Source organism: Megalobrama amblycephala, linkage group LG2 (genome assembly GCF_018812025.1).
Source record: "Megalobrama amblycephala isolate DHTTF-2021 linkage group LG2, ASM1881202v1, whole genome shotgun sequence".
Classification (NCBI taxonomy): domain Eukaryota; kingdom Metazoa; phylum Chordata; class Actinopteri; order Cypriniformes; family Xenocyprididae; genus Megalobrama; species Megalobrama amblycephala.
In genome coordinates, this window is record NC_063045.1 from 19,201,895 (window position 1) to 19,218,693 (window position 16,799).

General features: G+C 37.4%; 2 protein-coding genes across 4 annotated transcripts in view; both read left to right on the plus strand.

Moving 5' to 3' along the window:
* rabgap1l (RAB GTPase activating protein 1-like) overlaps positions 1–16,799 on the plus strand; it is a 111,485-nt gene that overhangs the window by 31,111 nt on the left and 63,575 nt on the right. For both annotated transcript variants that reach the window (XM_048164838.1, XM_048164839.1), the window contains exons 12-13: positions 1,820–1,913; positions 2,051–2,201. In XM_048164838.1, the coding sequence (XP_048020795.1) occupies positions 1,820–1,913; positions 2,051–2,201 (245 nt within the window). The remainder of the gene's footprint in view (positions 1–1,819; positions 1,914–2,050; positions 2,202–16,799) is intronic.
* gpr52 (G protein-coupled receptor 52) lies at positions 10,645–16,220 on the plus strand. Of its 2 annotated transcripts, none has more exons than XM_048164989.1 (2): positions 10,645–13,305; positions 13,395–16,220. In XM_048164989.1, the coding sequence occupies exon 2, from the start codon at positions 13,849–13,851 to the stop codon at positions 14,959–14,961; it is 1,113 nt and encodes a 370-aa protein (XP_048020946.1). In that variant the 5' UTR covers positions 10,645–13,305; positions 13,395–13,848; the 3' UTR covers positions 14,962–16,220. The 2 variants fall into 2 exon arrangements, with proteins under 2 accessions (XP_048020946.1, XP_048020948.1); XM_048164991.1 differs by having other exon boundaries at positions 10,645–12,859.

Sequence of the window (16,799 nt, forward strand, 5' to 3'; positions counted from 1 at the left end):
GAAAATAATGTCATTTATTACTCACCCTCATGCCGTTCCACACAACCGTAAGACCTTCATTAATCTTCGGAACACAAATTAAGATATTTTTGTTGAAATCCGATGGCTCAGTGAGGCCTCCATAGCCAGCAATGACATTTCCTCTCTCAAGATCCATTAATGTACTAAAAACATGTTTAAATCAGTTTCTCTTTTTTGGGTGAACTAACCCTTTAATCTATATTTAATTTATACAGTAAAGACTATGCAGTGTTATTTTACATTTGATTACTTTCTGTTGATAAAGATCGATCAATAAATAAATGTTTTTGATACCTTTTGATAAATTATACTTTCTCATCTGTTAATTTTTATACTTAAAATGCAGTGTTGTTGTTAAGAATAGTATTATTTATTTCTGTGATTGGTATCTGTCATCATATCGGCCAATACTGCTTCCAATGATTGGTAATCTGTGATCATCCCCGAAAATCTTGACCGGAGTACCCAAAATATGGACATTAATCTGGATATTCTAACATCGACGTATCTGTGTCCTATACCGCCCTGGGATATTAAAAAACCAATCATCATCATGAACCTGGCTCAGTATAAAAAAAAGACAAATCATCCAAATGTTTATTGGGAGGAATTTTTGGATATAAGACAGTTTACAAACTCATGTACCTGTGTACACAGATGGATCAAAGTCAGACAGTCGGGTATCTGCCGCAGTAGTGATTGGGTCAAAACGCTATGGCAAGTGTATTTCTGGACAAAGTTCAATTTTCACAGCTGAAGCTTGTGCATTACTTCTAGCTCTTGAACAAATAGAGAAGGAACAACAACGTAATTTTTTAATTTGCACAGATTCCAAATCCTGTCTACAAGCACTTGATTCTTTAAAAACTGAACATCCTATAATTATCAGCATAATAGGACAAGTGGACTCTTTAAAGAAACAAGATTTTAATGTTGTTTTTTGTTGGATACCAGGCCATATGGGATTGACTGGTAATGAACAAGCAGATAAAGTAGCAAAGGAAGCACTTCAGTTAGAAATGACAGAATGTAAAATACCAGCATCTGACGTTAAACCCATATTGAACCTGTATATTTACAATAAATGGCAAATGGAATGGAACGAATGTGTAAATAACAAATTATATGAGGTGAATCCAGTGTTAAATCAAGGAGTTATAAGTTATTATTTTGAAAACCGATATGACCAGGTTGTATATACGAGATGCCGAATTGGTCATTCAAGACTCACTCATTCATATTTACTGATGAGGGAAGAAAAACCAGTTTGTGATTTGTGTAAGAATTTCATGAGTGTAAAACATATTTTAATAGAATGTCCTTTTTTAAATAATATTAGACAACGGTTTTATACAGAGAACACATTAATGGACCTTTTTAAAAAGGTTTCTCCTGGAGTAATTTTAGAATTTTTGTCGAATATTCAATTGAAAGACTCTATGTAATTGTTGTTATTTATGTTGTTGTTATTGGTATATATGTCTGATTTTGTATAGTGTTTGTTTTTAAGACAAAATTGTTAAATTATGGTATACAATGTATTGAAGTGATACTGCTGATTGCCATGAATATAGCCATTGCTGCTGATATGGCATTAAACCATGAATAAATGTTAAATGACCGGAGTACCCATTAAGTGCGTTGTTAATATCTTGTGGTGTTATTTTTTTTTTTTCTTGTTATATTTTTGTCTACAGTATGTTTAAATTAAAATGTCACACATTTTTCATCTCGTTATATATTAATTATTGGCAAAACAAATGGTAACAAATATTTGTCTTTGTCCCCCGCTGTACAGATAGCGACAGCGAGATCTATAGTGGGACGGGAGACGTGTCAAAGGACTGTCCCGAGATGATACTGGAATCCTGGGGAGGGATCCTCAAGAGATGGTGAGACTTTTAGCTCGACTTGAGACATTTAAGTATATGGTATGGCCAGATTTGGAGCGCACAGTCCATATTGAACATAACTGCAGAAAACAAACTCTGTTGTGCTGCAATGACACCGTCTGTCTTCCACCTGTCAGGCAAGGAAACCTGTTGGCGCGACCAAAGGGTCTGTCTGCTCTGGTGAAGCCTGGGATCCCGGAGGCCTTACGAGCTGAAGTATGGCAGCTCCTGTCTGGCTGCCACAACGATCAGGCTTTGCTAGAGCAATACCGCATCCTCATAACCAAGGTAAGAGTTGACAACCGTTACAGCTGTTTTTTGTTTTCAAAAAGTCCAATTTTATCCAACTAGCATGAATATGTTCCTCAATGCAGGCGCAAATCCGCATTCAATGTCTTTTTATTTTTTGTTCATTGCTATTTTAGTAAATTTAGCTAATGCTCAACAGCAAGGTGAACCATGGGAGGTTGTGCGGATTGGTTGGCTTTGAAGTGAAATTTAAAATTGCTTTGGACCCGCTTTGGTCTTTCAAAGTGCTTTTGATAAGGAAAGGCAGTGGTCTGAAGAGCAGAAGAGCTGTGTTTTTCAAGGGTAAAATTGATGATCTTTACTTACTAGTTTCCATTTTGTCAGCAGGATGAGCCTTTGTAGTATAGCAGGCTGTTTATTTACAAAACATATTTCCTACCCATATTGATGCTTCCCTCAGATGTTCGTTTAACCCTGTGAACTCATGGAAACGGAGCTAGTGAAATGTTTTAGCGGTGCTGAGAGCACATCTAATTGCTTTTTCCAAAAGCAATGTCGCAGCAAATTCAAGCGATTACAGCACAACTACAGGTCTAAGACGGCTGATTATCTGGGATAGTACTGTTCCCTTTTTGCAAGCTACAGCTTTTTTACATGTTTCAAAAGCTATTTCTTTCATGTTGTTCTTGCGGTCAGACTGGTTCTCATGCCAAGCGTGGTCAGTGACTGGAACTTTCCCACACTGAACCAACAACTGTAGACTCAGTCGGAAACGTGGCTAAGAGTTTGATTGTGGTATTCAGCCATATTTGTTAGATTATTTTTTTATTTATTCATATTTTATATGATAATGAAAATTAGTAAAAAGTCACCATGAAATCAAAGTTGAAAATTTTTTTTTTGTGCACATCATTATTTTGTTTTAATTCATGTGCCCTTGTAACCTTTACTCAAAATAACTTCACCAAACTCAATGAAGTCCCGTCTAGGGTTGTGTATCATTTGAATTTTAACGATTCCAATTCTGCTTATCGATTCCGATTCTTGGCAATTCCTAATTTTGATTCCAATAAGGCAAAAAAAAACAAAAAACTGAGATATCATTCCCATTTATTCTAAATCTTATTGCAAAACATTTCATTGTAGCTGAATACCATGAATAAAATTCAAAAGGCAAAAGAACACTTACAAAACAAACTTTTGCCTATGGTTCAAAAATACCATAGCAAAAACAAGTAGCCTAACTAATATAAATTTTAAGCACTATTAAAGACAAGTAAACACTCAGTAATTAACAAAAGAATAAACAAATTGGCAATCACACAAATAAATACAACTGAACAAAGATACGATTGAAATAAACAGTGTTTTAAGATTTTCAGGTATTCAGGTACATAAACTGTAATGAAATGTAAAATAACACTGCACTTTATAAATAAAATATACTTTAAAAATATACTTATTCAGTCAAAGAGAGTGAATTTTCTGTCTTTTGTTGTTTGATTAACATTATTATAGAGGTGGCAGCAGGAATATTAGGCTGCTGTCGCTTTAAAAGCTGCACGGATCCAATATGCTGTAATGCGTTTTCTTTGTCAACTGCTTACATTCACTTAAGACATAACCAACTGTGCTCACAAGGATATTTTGACATATATTTGTGTGTATTTGTCTGTTCAAGTGCAAAATGACACGAAAGAGAACTCCGCTCAGTATCTCGCATTATGCAGTGTGAGATGTGGCTTTCTGTATGCACGTTTTGCATGTGTGTGCAGCACTTAAAACAATGTGCAGGTTTTCTTGCACTTGAATGGTTTAAAATCAGGTAAAATAACTTTTTCTGTATGCGACACGCTTTTGGATGTGTGTGCAGCAGAGAAAACATTGCACAGGTCTTCTTGTGCTTAACACTCTGAGGTCTAAAAACGCGCCGGCGCGTTTTGCAGGTTTTTTTTCACATTGCAGCAAAACAGACTTAAAATACTCTGTCATTTTTTGTCATAGAGACATAAGCAATACATCAATTGAAACTATAGAATATCTCCTTTTATTTGTATACACTCAGAGTAAAAACAAAATGTTGTGCTTTTTGTAAAATAAAGAAAACTAACATGATGCGTGATCTCTCATCTCCCTCTGAACGAAGTCCAATCTGATAGTTCTCAGAAAATGAAGTGTAACTTAGTGAATACTAATCACAAAAAATTCATACTTATGTCTAACAAAACGTTGAAATGTCAGGTTTTAAATCGTGCAAGTCAAATCGAAAACAAACATTCTGTGTTTATGTAATCTGTATGAAAAGAGAGCCATGTCAGAAGTCCGTGATTCAGCTCATTACCCACTAATGCGGCCACGCCCACGGAGCCAGCGCTATTCACAGGCAAATTCAGAGACAACACATGCATTCATCATCTCAATCGTGTATTTATTGCCTTGAAAATTGTTTATCTGGATGAAAAAGCCATGGTTAGCGATCTCTGGAAGACATTCAGTAAATTCCTGTTTGTTTTCTTCTATTGATAAGTTTTAAGTGAGTTTTTGTTTCTTTAGCGCCCTCCGGCTGTAGTATGAATTGGTAAACACCATTCATGGAATATCGTCTTCTTCTTAGGTGAATTTGTGGACTAAAATGCACAGAGCGCCCTCCGGCTGCAGTATGAATTGCAAACACCAGCGCTCATAGAGATAACAATGAATATTAAATAAAAAATAACTCCTCTGTATAGAAAATTGACATAAACATATGAGAATCCTATATTTCTCCAAATGTGCATGCTTTTAAACTAAAAGCCTATATTCAGACTCTTTGCATCACAGAAATACATTATATTTTAAAGTATAATATAAAACCATTATTTTATATTGTAATAAAATTTTTCTGTATGTTTCATATACCATGATGAGCTTGAGACATCACAGAAGTTTTTTTTCACAGCCTACCTGACTGAAATGCCTCATTAATATGCAAGTCTTTTCAGGTCATTACTATTCAATTCTTTTGTCTTCACAGGTGAGAATGAGCCATTATTCATGGAGATTCACGCCTCCTCGCATACCGTGTTTCTTGGCAAAAAGTGTCTTACAAAAACTAAATCAGTATATTGTTATAAATGAAAGAGTAGTCAGCATAATTTTTACATAATTTTGAAGCAAAAACTCTAGTCTACAACCTTCAATACCCAAAAGTCTTGTGAACACAGATTTAATATACTTTTATTGGCCTTATATCAGTGACTTAAGTTTTTTGTTTTTTCAGTAACCATGCATAAACGTTATTCCTTCAAAAACACAAACATGTACACACATGTTCCTCACATATTATGGTAGCCTAGTTTGTGCTGAATACAGTGTAATGACACTTGTGTCATTAATATGTTTATGAACAACTGAAAAAAGCACAAATGTCAGGGCATGTCAAAACTTCTCCAGGCCCCAAATCAGCCTCAGACTCCAGAGGGTTAAATGGTTTAATATATATGCTTTTATATATATATATCTAGTGGGTGCAGGACACTATAGTTCACTATAGTTTATGTAACTGAGGATAGCAAAATAAAGTAAATTGTGACACATTATACCTAAAAATTTGGAATCAAAAATTATTTAGACACTTTGACCTGACCATGTTTTGCTTAAGTTTTATCTGACATAATTAAGATTATTTTATTCTGACACAGTTTTACTCTGAAATCTTGTCATATTTTATTAACTTTTTTTTTTTAATAATAATTCACTATAGTGAATAAACTATAATAATGAATGAAATGTTCAAGGTGTCTGAATAAATGAATACATTTTGGTTTCATTATATATATATATATATATATATATATATATATATATATATATATATATATATATATATATATATATATATATATATATATATATACACACACACACACACACACACACACACACACACACACACACACACACACACACACACACACACACACACACACACACACACACACACACACACACACATACAAACAAATGATAAAATTGTGGTATGTCTTGTGATAAATTTATCAGCAAATGAAGTCATTGTCTGAAGCCCAAGCAGGTCATTTTGCATTCAGCAGCTAGAGCAGTTTCTACTTTCATGCCTTGGGTTTCCTATGGTTTGTTTCTAAATTGACTAAAATGAATGTCAAAAGACTAAATGACTTTGGAGCAGTGTAATGATGGTGACCAGAGGTCAGCTGGAGGTAAGAATACTCCAGAACATCCCTGCATGCCCTCATTCTGACCTGCCACTATCAATTTACTGTTTGGTCAGTGGTAAAGACCCCCAACCCCCCCCCAGCCATAACCCCAATGCTCACCATGGCTTTTCACATGCAGCCCTGCATAGAAAGCCCCATGGCTTTGAGTTTTATTTTAATACTGCATTAACAACAACATTGTAGTGAGCAAGATGCTCCTTTGTGTGCAGATGGAGATATTTTTTGGGTAACTTGGGTTTTTCTTTATGTGCAAGCCAATAATCATTGCTTTAGAAGCAACTCCTGAAATACAGCGCTATAATCAATGCCAGGCAATGAGAATGATGGTGAACGGGCACCATAAAATACCTCAGCAGTGCAAGAGAGTGTCGAATGGTGTGTGGGTTAAGTCAAAGAATGGATGAAAAAACAGAAAAGAAAGGGAGAGAGGAAAGATTTTGCCAGGTAGCATAAATCCTACAGTTTCTCCCGTCTGGCTTTTAACCATACACTGTACTGCCTTGAGTGTTATGGGGCATGGAGAGTATAATTTATTCATTAATTTAATTTTGTGTATTCTTCACTGCAGGTCATGTCAATATAACAGTTGTGGTGCTATTTCTGTCTATATGCTTTTGGTGGCTTTCCCCAGCAAATATATGTGATTTAATTGCATTTGTAAATTATTAATTGCAAATGTTAATAAGTTGATATTAATTTATTTAGAAATTCAGTTCTGTTTTTTTTTCGTGAATTGATTCACAACCATTTGAGGGAGTTTGGAGTTTATTGTTTGGTGTTTCACATCTGTTGGATTCGTTTATCTTGTCTAATGCTTTTTTTTTCTCATCAAAAACATGATCCTCTTCTTTCCAACCTGTCTGTAATGGTGTCTGACCATATGTTGTTTTAACACTCTCTTGAGTGTGCATTGTCCTTGCTGTGGATCAATGAAAATGCAACCCGTGTGGTGTTTCCAAGAGCGTGAAACTGACATTTTCACAACCTTTACTTCTCTGATGCATGAGGGATCTATAAAAGGTGCTATTCTCTTGAGTCAGGGCTTAAAAATACTTTTTTTTTATACAAAAAAAAAATGCTGGAATCTTAAATTTTTTTTATTTACAGACAAGAAAATAACATTTTGATGACATTATTAAAAAAAAAACTCTTCCATCAAAGTAGGCTTCATTTTTTTTTAATACAAAAACATGCATTTTTCTTAATGAATCTACAATCTATAATATTGACTTAAGTGTTTTACTTATTTAATCACAAGTTGAAGATGCGTGTGAAAGCACAATGGTAAGTCATTGTACTCAGCTGAGGCACATGAATCCATAGGCTGAAGTAAATTGTTTGATTACAAGATTGTAACGGAGCATGAAACATCCCGACTGTCTCATGCCAAGAAGGATTCTTTTAGCCGCTTAGACAAATCGCTGGGCTGCGTCCAGCATTTTCTATTAAAATAAATTTTTCAACAAGCCTCGGTTGTACCACCCACTATTTCAAATGGCTCGTGGGATTGATTATGTAGTCTTCACAAGCCTCCTTAAGTAGATTACAGTCTTTATGGAGCATGTAATGAAATCTTTGATAGAGAATCATTTCAATGCAATATTTTGTGCATATTTTGGAATTGTAAGAATAGTTTTGTTTTTGTTTGTGCGGTTGGTTTTGTGAAGTATTGTCTGGTTTAAAAAAAATCCCATAGAGCTACGTTAAATGAAACACCTTGGGGAGGTCACATTTTTTTCTTCGGAAAATGGAAAAATGTAGCTTTATGATTTCCTATCACAATGATAAAGGAGCGTTCACATTTACTGTTGGTTAACACGAAATCCAGTCAATTCAGTAGGAATCCATGCGATCAAGAGTTTCACTCAAGTGTGAAAAAGTTCCCCATGCAGATTTTTTTCAAGTTGGTCATGCGAATTCACCGCACTGAATAACAGAAAGCTGCTTGGTTTGAAAGTGACTTCTGTGTTAGCTATGCTTCGTACATCGCTATGCTACGGTCAATCAACATCGAAATTTCGCTAATATGACTGCACCTTATTTTTAATCACAAGCTATCTTTGCGATCATATAGCTACATTTTTACATTTTCCAAAGAAAAAAATGTGCATGTTCATTCAATGCAAGTCTATGGGATTATAATTCTTTACAGTGCACCAAATTTTTTTCAGAGTATTCAATGGTTGGTCTTTGGACCAGTAAGTGAGCTGCCGTTTTCCCAATATATGAGATGTTTGAGACTTGCCCACAATGCCATCCCAGTGTCCTCTGACCAGCTGCCCCTCCCTCACAATAGACCTCTGTTCCTAGCACAGCCCGACATGTATCTTAATGCAGTCAACATCTAGTGACTGTGCTGCCATTCACTCTGGACTATAAGGCTTCTATTAGCAGCCTCATCGTATGCCCGTTCCACCTCCCTGAGAATCAATAACTTTAATCATTTCATTCTCGCAACGACACGCCAGTCGCCAATGAGAAAGCATTTTGGATTTGTTTTTACACATGCCTTACTTTATGGTGCTGTAATGTTGGAATAGATTTTGGCCCTATCTGCACTGTAGCATAGATGGGGTCAGCCCCCCTGATAGCGTGTGGTATCAGACTGTGTCGCTGGGATCGACTCACTGCTGACACAGATATGACAGTTTGTATTACTGAGAGACACACTTCATGCACTCACGTCCTCTGGTCATGTGTGCAAAGGTTTGAATCACTGTTACACGCATGCCTCCAGACTGACTGCAAGTTGTTTGAGGAAAATTTTAAAGATACTCTTTTGAATGCGACTATGATGTGATTATGAGGCATAAGTGAACTTTTCGTGTCAGGTTTATGGTGATATTTTTCTTGATGCAGTTCTGTCTAGACAATCTAGCAAAAATCTTTGTTTAGTCAGATTTATTTCATTTTCCACAGTTCACAGGAGACGTTATTTTATTAATAGAGATTGATTGGATTAAGTGCAGCGTTATTTTAGTATTATTTACTAGGGGTGTGACAAGATCTCGTGTCACGAGATCTCGCGAGACTAAAATGTGACGAGATTTCACGTTGAGGCGAAAAGTAGTCTTGTGATATTGCTATGACAGAGTGTTAGGATGATTAGGAAAGAATATGACATCTCTACGTTTACATTACGCCTCCACTGTCGTTTTGCTTTGTATTTAAATAAAAAACATTTAATTCAGTTGGATAACGGTCGCCGCTGCTCCATATTTACAGAATACGTGCGACCGCGAAAGTGAAAGTAAACGCGAGGGTTTGACCCCGCATTTGAAAGCGGCTCCCTGATGAATGCAAATATCTTATAATAAGAAAGCTATTTTAGGCTGGGCAGTGTAGCTGTAACCATCTCTTAGCTCTGTATCAAAGAAAAATTTGGTCTTTTTTGCACTTTGAATATTGAGAGAGTGTGATTATGGTTGCACTTACTGTAAAGTGTTACCATAAAAATGAATAACAGTTTTCTTAATCTTATTTAGCACAAACAATAAGGTTTCATATGTTAACATTAGTTAATGCATTGTGAACTGTCATGAACTAACAATGAATGACTATTTTTATTAACTAACATAAACAAAGATTAATAAATACTGTAGCAAATATATTGCTCATTGTTAGTTGATGTTGGTTATTAATACATTAATGTTAATAAATGAGACCTTATTGTAAAGTGTTACCATTTTTATTTATACTGTTTTTATTTCTATGATCAGTTTGTGGAAATGAGTTCATTTAGGAGGTCAAAAAGCTCATAAATCATGTACAGTAAGGTCTGAAGAGACTGAAATCATACAGAAGAGAAGTCAGTTGAGTTTGTGACAAAACCTTTTACCTTCATACTCAGAAAGTAGAACTGAAATGACATTCATTACAAGATAATTAGTTAAAACATTTCAAATAAACCTGTAGAATATTTTTTCTAGTCATGTATTTCGCCATAGAGGATTTCTTAAAAATAGTGTGTAAAAATCTTGTCTCGTCTCGTGAACTCAATCTCGAGTCTCGTCTCGTCTCGTGAGCTACTTGTCTCGTCACACCCCTATTATTTACATACTATTATATTGTTTTGAATTAGCTTTTATTTTTATATTTTCATTTTTCATCTTAATTTTAGTTTTAGTAATTTTGTTATGTGCTTTTGTCATTTTTAATTAGCTTTATTTTTATTTCATTGTTAGTTTTGGAAATTTTAGTACTTAAACTTATTTTATTTCTGTTAGTTACCAAGGCAGTATTTTCCATTATAAGTTAAGTCTTAGTTTTTCATAATATTTATATTTATTTTTATTACATCTTTATTTTCATTAACAGAAATTATTTTAAGATTGTTTCAGTTAATAACAACACTGGAAAATTGGACTATTATATTATTGGTGAAAAATTTTATTCTCCACCCATGCGGTCTTGGTTATTTCAGAAAAAATGAAAGAATTTTCAGAGAAATCTGTCATAATTTGAAAAACTTGGAATAACATTCACTTATTAATTGTGGACACTAAGACCAGATGCATTTATTAAAGTTAAATTATGATGTATATAGGGTCCAGTTTGATTTCATGTTGTCTTTGAAAGCAGTGGATTTAGCAAAGCCCTGATTATTGCCGTAAATTTTGCCAAATCAAGTCCATCTGTCATATTGACCTGTACTTGTACAGCCAGTGCAGTGATGAGAGCCAGAGTGCCCTGCCTGTCCCTGTACAGTCAAAGTCACTTGGATCAAAAGCTCAGGCACCGACAGATGAAGAGGATTATGGTCATTGTTTTCTCCAGCCCTTTTCTTTTCCTTTGTGATGAATCATTTATACAGGCCCCTAGCTGCCACTTTTGTTCAGTAGTATCTTGTTCCACAAGTTATGGATCATGGTATTTATCAATTTCGCCGATTTATGCCAGTGTTTCCTGCATAATTCTGTTTTTTACTTTGGCCTATAAACATGCTAAATAATAACCAGTACTATTTTTGCACCAGTTTTAGTCATTTTTGTAATCAGTAATTTAGGTCTCATGAATATGGAACCCTGTTTCCGCTTTGTCTTGCGTCAGCCGAGCAACTCCCATTGAGATGAATTGGGATGCTAAAGGATAGCTTTCTCTGGTAATTATAGACCTCATTGAGTGCAGTCGGTAAGGACAAAGTTGCATATGTGTTGTCTATTTAGTTTCTTTTTTCCAGGCACCATTTTTTTTCTAATCACATTCAGTTCAGGACTGCAAGCTCACAACTCTGCTAAAATATGAAATTGTTTTGCCACGGGGCTTGAACATTTAGCAGCGGTGCAGCTGTGCAGGAAACATTGGCTGTCATTCTCGTAATCCCTTTGTATTTTATGAGCTCCTCTTGTTGTAATTATGTCTAGCAAACTTGTCAGTAAATCTGCTGAAGATCTACATTTGTGATTGTGTTAGAGTAGACTCGGCGATGATATCCTTCCAGGGGAATGAAATCCCCCCTCCCGGAGTCTCTTAATTTGTTCCTGTTTGTTGCACCATGTCAGCTGCTGTGAGGGAGGGTCCTGGCTAACTGAAATGCCTGGCAACTGTAACCAAGGGGCAGGCATTGCTGCGCTTGGGCACTGGTCTGTGTAAGTGACTTGAAGCAGGAAGGGAAACGAGAATGAGGGATAATAAAACAGGGAGCTGTAGGAGACAACAGGGAGAGATGGAAATCTTTGATTATTTTTGAATGGGGAAACATCTTCAGGCTGTGCAGGAAGAAGAGGATAATGAGAAAAGAGGGAGAACATTGGAAAGAAGGAAGGAGAGAGCGAGAGAGAGAGCAGTGTGCTGCGAGGTGTTGTGTGAGAAAGAAGACCTCAGGTGCCGCCAAAAGGGGAGGGAGGAGAGTTGGAGAGATAGTGAGAGGGGAAGGGAAGGAGGGAGCGAATGTGATCGAGAGGCACAGTGAAAGAGAGAGCGAGACTGCGAAGGGGGAGAGGAAACTGTGAGCCACTCAGCATCTCTAAGCACCAGCAGTGAGGGGCTGCTCGCTTTTCCTCGGCTCATTTCTGCTTTGCCGCACGGTTTGGATTAGATCTGTTCAAAGTCTTACTGTTCACACCTTTTTAACTGCCTCAATTTTGAATTCTTAATTTCAAAGTGCGTTTTGCACTCTGCATTCTCGACGGGAACTGCTGTCAACCTGCTTTGCCTCACAGGTCGCAGAGAGCTGACAAGGACAGTAGCGATACGCAGATCTTTCACTTTTGTTAACAGACTGAGTATTTCAGAGGAGACTTTCTTACGGAATGTGTCACAGGGACGTTGGTGAAGAGACGACGAAGTCTACCTCAGAAAGAAAGAAGCTGGGCATGTACAACTAATCAGATGCAGAGACTGGCATGCCATGTGATGTACAAAGCTTTGGACAGAACAGTTGATGGAAACTGAGAACATGTGGAATGCAGACAGGATGCCCAGAGCATGCTGTCCTGATACTATCTGAGGAGACATCTTCATGTAAGCAGCTATCTCTTTCAGAAAACACAGGTCTCTCCTTTTTTTTACGTGCCCTGCTTTTATCCGATATGCATTGTAAAGTTCATGAAAAGTGAATGGATTGGGAGAAAAGAAGACCAAAGCCATTGCTGTGGCCCCCCCAGAACCTGGTCTTGAAATTTTGATTAGTTCCGTTTTGCCACAGACTCCTGTAGGCTATGTGCAGCGCTCTGTGCAGTGATAGCTCTGGCAACTCTCATATGCTGTCCTGTGTTTGTCTAGAGTGTCTGTCTGTGTTTTCATTCGGACTATAGAAACCCAAAGGGGGTTGATTCAGTGGCCAAGAGGTCCCCATTCCAGAAGGAAAACATGGTGCATATTATTGTTCTGTGACAAGCTAATATGATTGGATTTTTTGAGACATTTTGCAATGCTTGAAATTCAAGTTTTGTGGGACTCAGGAGTAGGTATGACCAAGAACTTTCTTGATATTGTTTTTGTTACCTTTATCTTATAAGATGCTTAATCCTTCTTATATTGTCTTCACTGGTCACAGGAAACCGTTTGATCTTCGTGTCCTTATCCAACAACCCCTTCTCCTATCCTGCACATTTTACCCTTGAGAGGACAACTTAAGGAATTGGTTGACTTCATTGCGGATGCTGTGGACAATTTTGACATCTGGCCTTCAGCACAGACATGCAAACCTTTTGTGATTGTTCCTGTATCCTGCAGTGTTAGTTTGTGGAGGAAATATCTCTGTCTGATAATTACCGAACTGCTCCTAAGCATGACTGATTTCAGAAGAGCGCTGGGCACCTTTTTTTCTTCTCCTTACGGACTGTATTGATTTTCGCCAATGCTCATTTCATTGAGATCCAGCCATGTGAAAGACCGAGGTAAAGGGGAAAAGACAGAAGATTGAGTGCTGGAAGAGATTACTGAGAAGGCACAGACACAGGATCACGTTACAGGCCATCTCTGCTGCATTTAGGACAAGGTCCGGGACAATGAACCGGTCAGGGCTGATCGAACCAGTCCCCACTGCGAACGGCAGCCTTAGCAGTCACTTTAGCGTGTCTCTAAACCACTCCTGCCCCCTAAGCTGGGCACAGAACAAAGCCGTGGAGGCTTGCGTCTTAGAGACTGCGGTCATCGTGTTGCTGACAGTACTCATCATCGCCGGGAATTTGACAGTAATCTTTGTGTTTCATTGTGCCCCGTTGTTACATCACTACACCACCAGCTACTTCATCCAAACTATGGCTTATGCGGATCTGTTGGTGGGGCTAAGTTGCCTGGTTCCCACCCTTTCACTACTCCATTACCCAGCTGGTGTCCAAGAGCCAATCACCTGTCAGGTGTTCAGCTACGTCATCTCTGTGCTCAAGAGTGTTTCAATGGCTTGTTTGGCTTGCATTAGCGTGGACCGCTATCTGGCTATTACCAAACCTCTCTCCTACAACCAACTGGTAACACCCTGCCGTCTTCGTTGCTGCATCATACTCATATGGATCTACTCTTGCGTAGTGTTTCTCCCTTCTTTCTTTGGCTGGGGTAAGCCGGGGTACCATGGGGATATCTTTGAATGGTGCGCCCATTCTTGGCCAACATCTGCACTCTTCACTGGCTTTGTTGTTTGCCTGCTGTACGCCCCTGCGGCCCTAGTGGTCTGTTTTACCTACTTCCACATCTTTCGCATCTGTCAGCAGCACAACCGAGAGATCAGTGAGCGACGGGCACGCTTTCCCAGCCAGGAGATGGAAACTGCTGAAGGCGGCAACCACGCAGGTCATGGGCCAGATCGGCGGTATGCCATGGTGCTTTTTCGCATCACCAGTGTCTTCTACATGCTGTGGCTCCCCTACATTTTTTATTTCCTTCTGGAGAGCTCCCATGTGCTGGACAGCCCTGCCCTCTCCTTTGTGACCACCTGGTTAGCAATTAGCAACAGCTTCTGCAACTGCGTCATTTATAGCCTGTCCAACAGCGTATTCCGGTTGGGGATGCGTAGACTCTCGCAGACGCTCTGCTCCTCCTGCTCTTTCAGCCCCTGCACTCATGATGACAAGGACTTTGGAGAGCCAAAGCCGAGGAAGAGAGCCAACTCCTGCTCCATCTGAAGATCTGCAGAGGGTTACTTGGATCAGTCTTACGCTGCTAAATGTTGTTGCAAAGGATCTGACCCAGATTTTAATGCAAATTGTAACTTGAACTGAAATTATACAGTGATTGAAGAAACTATCCACAGTGAGGATGAAGTTGTCTAGTAGTCATGTGATCTACATTTCTTCTAAATATTAAGATGACACCTGCCTTGGTCCTGTAAATACCACTGAACGGTCATGGGCCACAACCTATTTGACAACCTAGAGATAAGCAGTTTAGAGCATTTGTGAGAAAAATATCAACAAGACAAAGCCAGGGGGTGGGTTCAAAGCTCTTGCTTGTGCTAGCTCTTTCTAAATATCGAGCACACTTGCTATTACCCATGTTGCTGGTTTGGTTGTTTTGATATTTTAATTAGTTTTGTGTAGCAGCTGAAACTATAAAAAACAGTTGCGTTTCAAAAGATTGAGAGCTTAAAGACCTTGTTAACTAGTTAATTTTAGCGAAGGTCTTCTCCTAGTGGCTTTTTATGGTACAGTGTGTTTTGAATCTTAAATAAACACAGGCAAATCATGTCAAAAGCGATGTAGCAAAGGACAAACAGCTTGGTCTGTCTTTATTTTTTCAAACTCTTCTTTCTAGATCTGATCTTTTTGTAGGAAATCTTGAAATACCACATGCGCACAATATCAACAAATGCCTGGAATAGTTGTGGACTGTAGTTTAGATCCCCAGTGGTGTAAAGCCTTAGCTGTTTGTAATTAGACCTATTTGCCTGCAGTGACCCTTTGAGAAACATGCAACACAGCATGTTTTATTTTTTAATTTATATTTTTGCCAAATCAGCTTTAACTTAACTTGACGTTCACATTACCTTCAGCTGATATTTTTTCACTCACTTTAATGTGTGAATGTCCAAAACTTATTTTCTTTGTCTAAAGTCTAAATTAATTAATCTTTCATTAAATATTTTCAGTTGCATTTTTAGTTTTATTTCAAAAATAGGTCTGTTAAGTAATTTATTTATTTTTTAAGTGTTTTTTGAGTTTTAAATGAGTGATGGTAGAATTTAATTGATTTCACATTCAAATACGTGTACATTTTACAGCTATTTTTGGCATGCAAGCTGCAGAAAAAACATGCATGCACAAATTATGTATTTTTTTATTTTATTTTTTTATTTTTTATGTTCTGTTTTGTAAGATTAGTGTATACCAGTGGTTCTCAAACCTGTCCTGGAGGACCCCCAGCCCTGCACATTTTGTATGTCTCCCTATTTCTGACACCCATTTCAGGTCTTGCAGTCTCTACTAATGAGCACATGAGTTGAATCAGGTGTGATAGATGAGGGAGACATACAAAATGCGCAGAGCTGGGGATTCTCCAGGACAGGTTTGGGAACCACTGGTCTATACATTCCAATTCCAATTGTTTTTTTTTGTTTTTTTACATTCCAATTCTTTTCCAATGAGTTATGTGACTGTCTCTGAAGCATAATACCTACTGTCATATTGATTTCTGCAATGAGTATGGGTGGTTAATAAAAAATTGTTCTTTTGGGGGTTTTTTTCTTTCATATTTCAGTTTGTTCATGCCTGTAAACTTTTATTTGCTGGTGGATGTTATAGCCCAGTACTTGCTGAACTTCACAGCTCTAAAAACACAATACAACTAGGCTAGTTGATGTCCATTAGATAATGAAGAAAAGAAAAGATAATAAGAATAGATTCACTTATGTTCAGATTAAATGATGAGGGTGTTATTTTTTAATTCTTAAAAACTTAGAGTAAATTGACTATTTATTTATTTTTCAACATCCAATGGATGTGAAACTGATGAAATAGCAGTATAT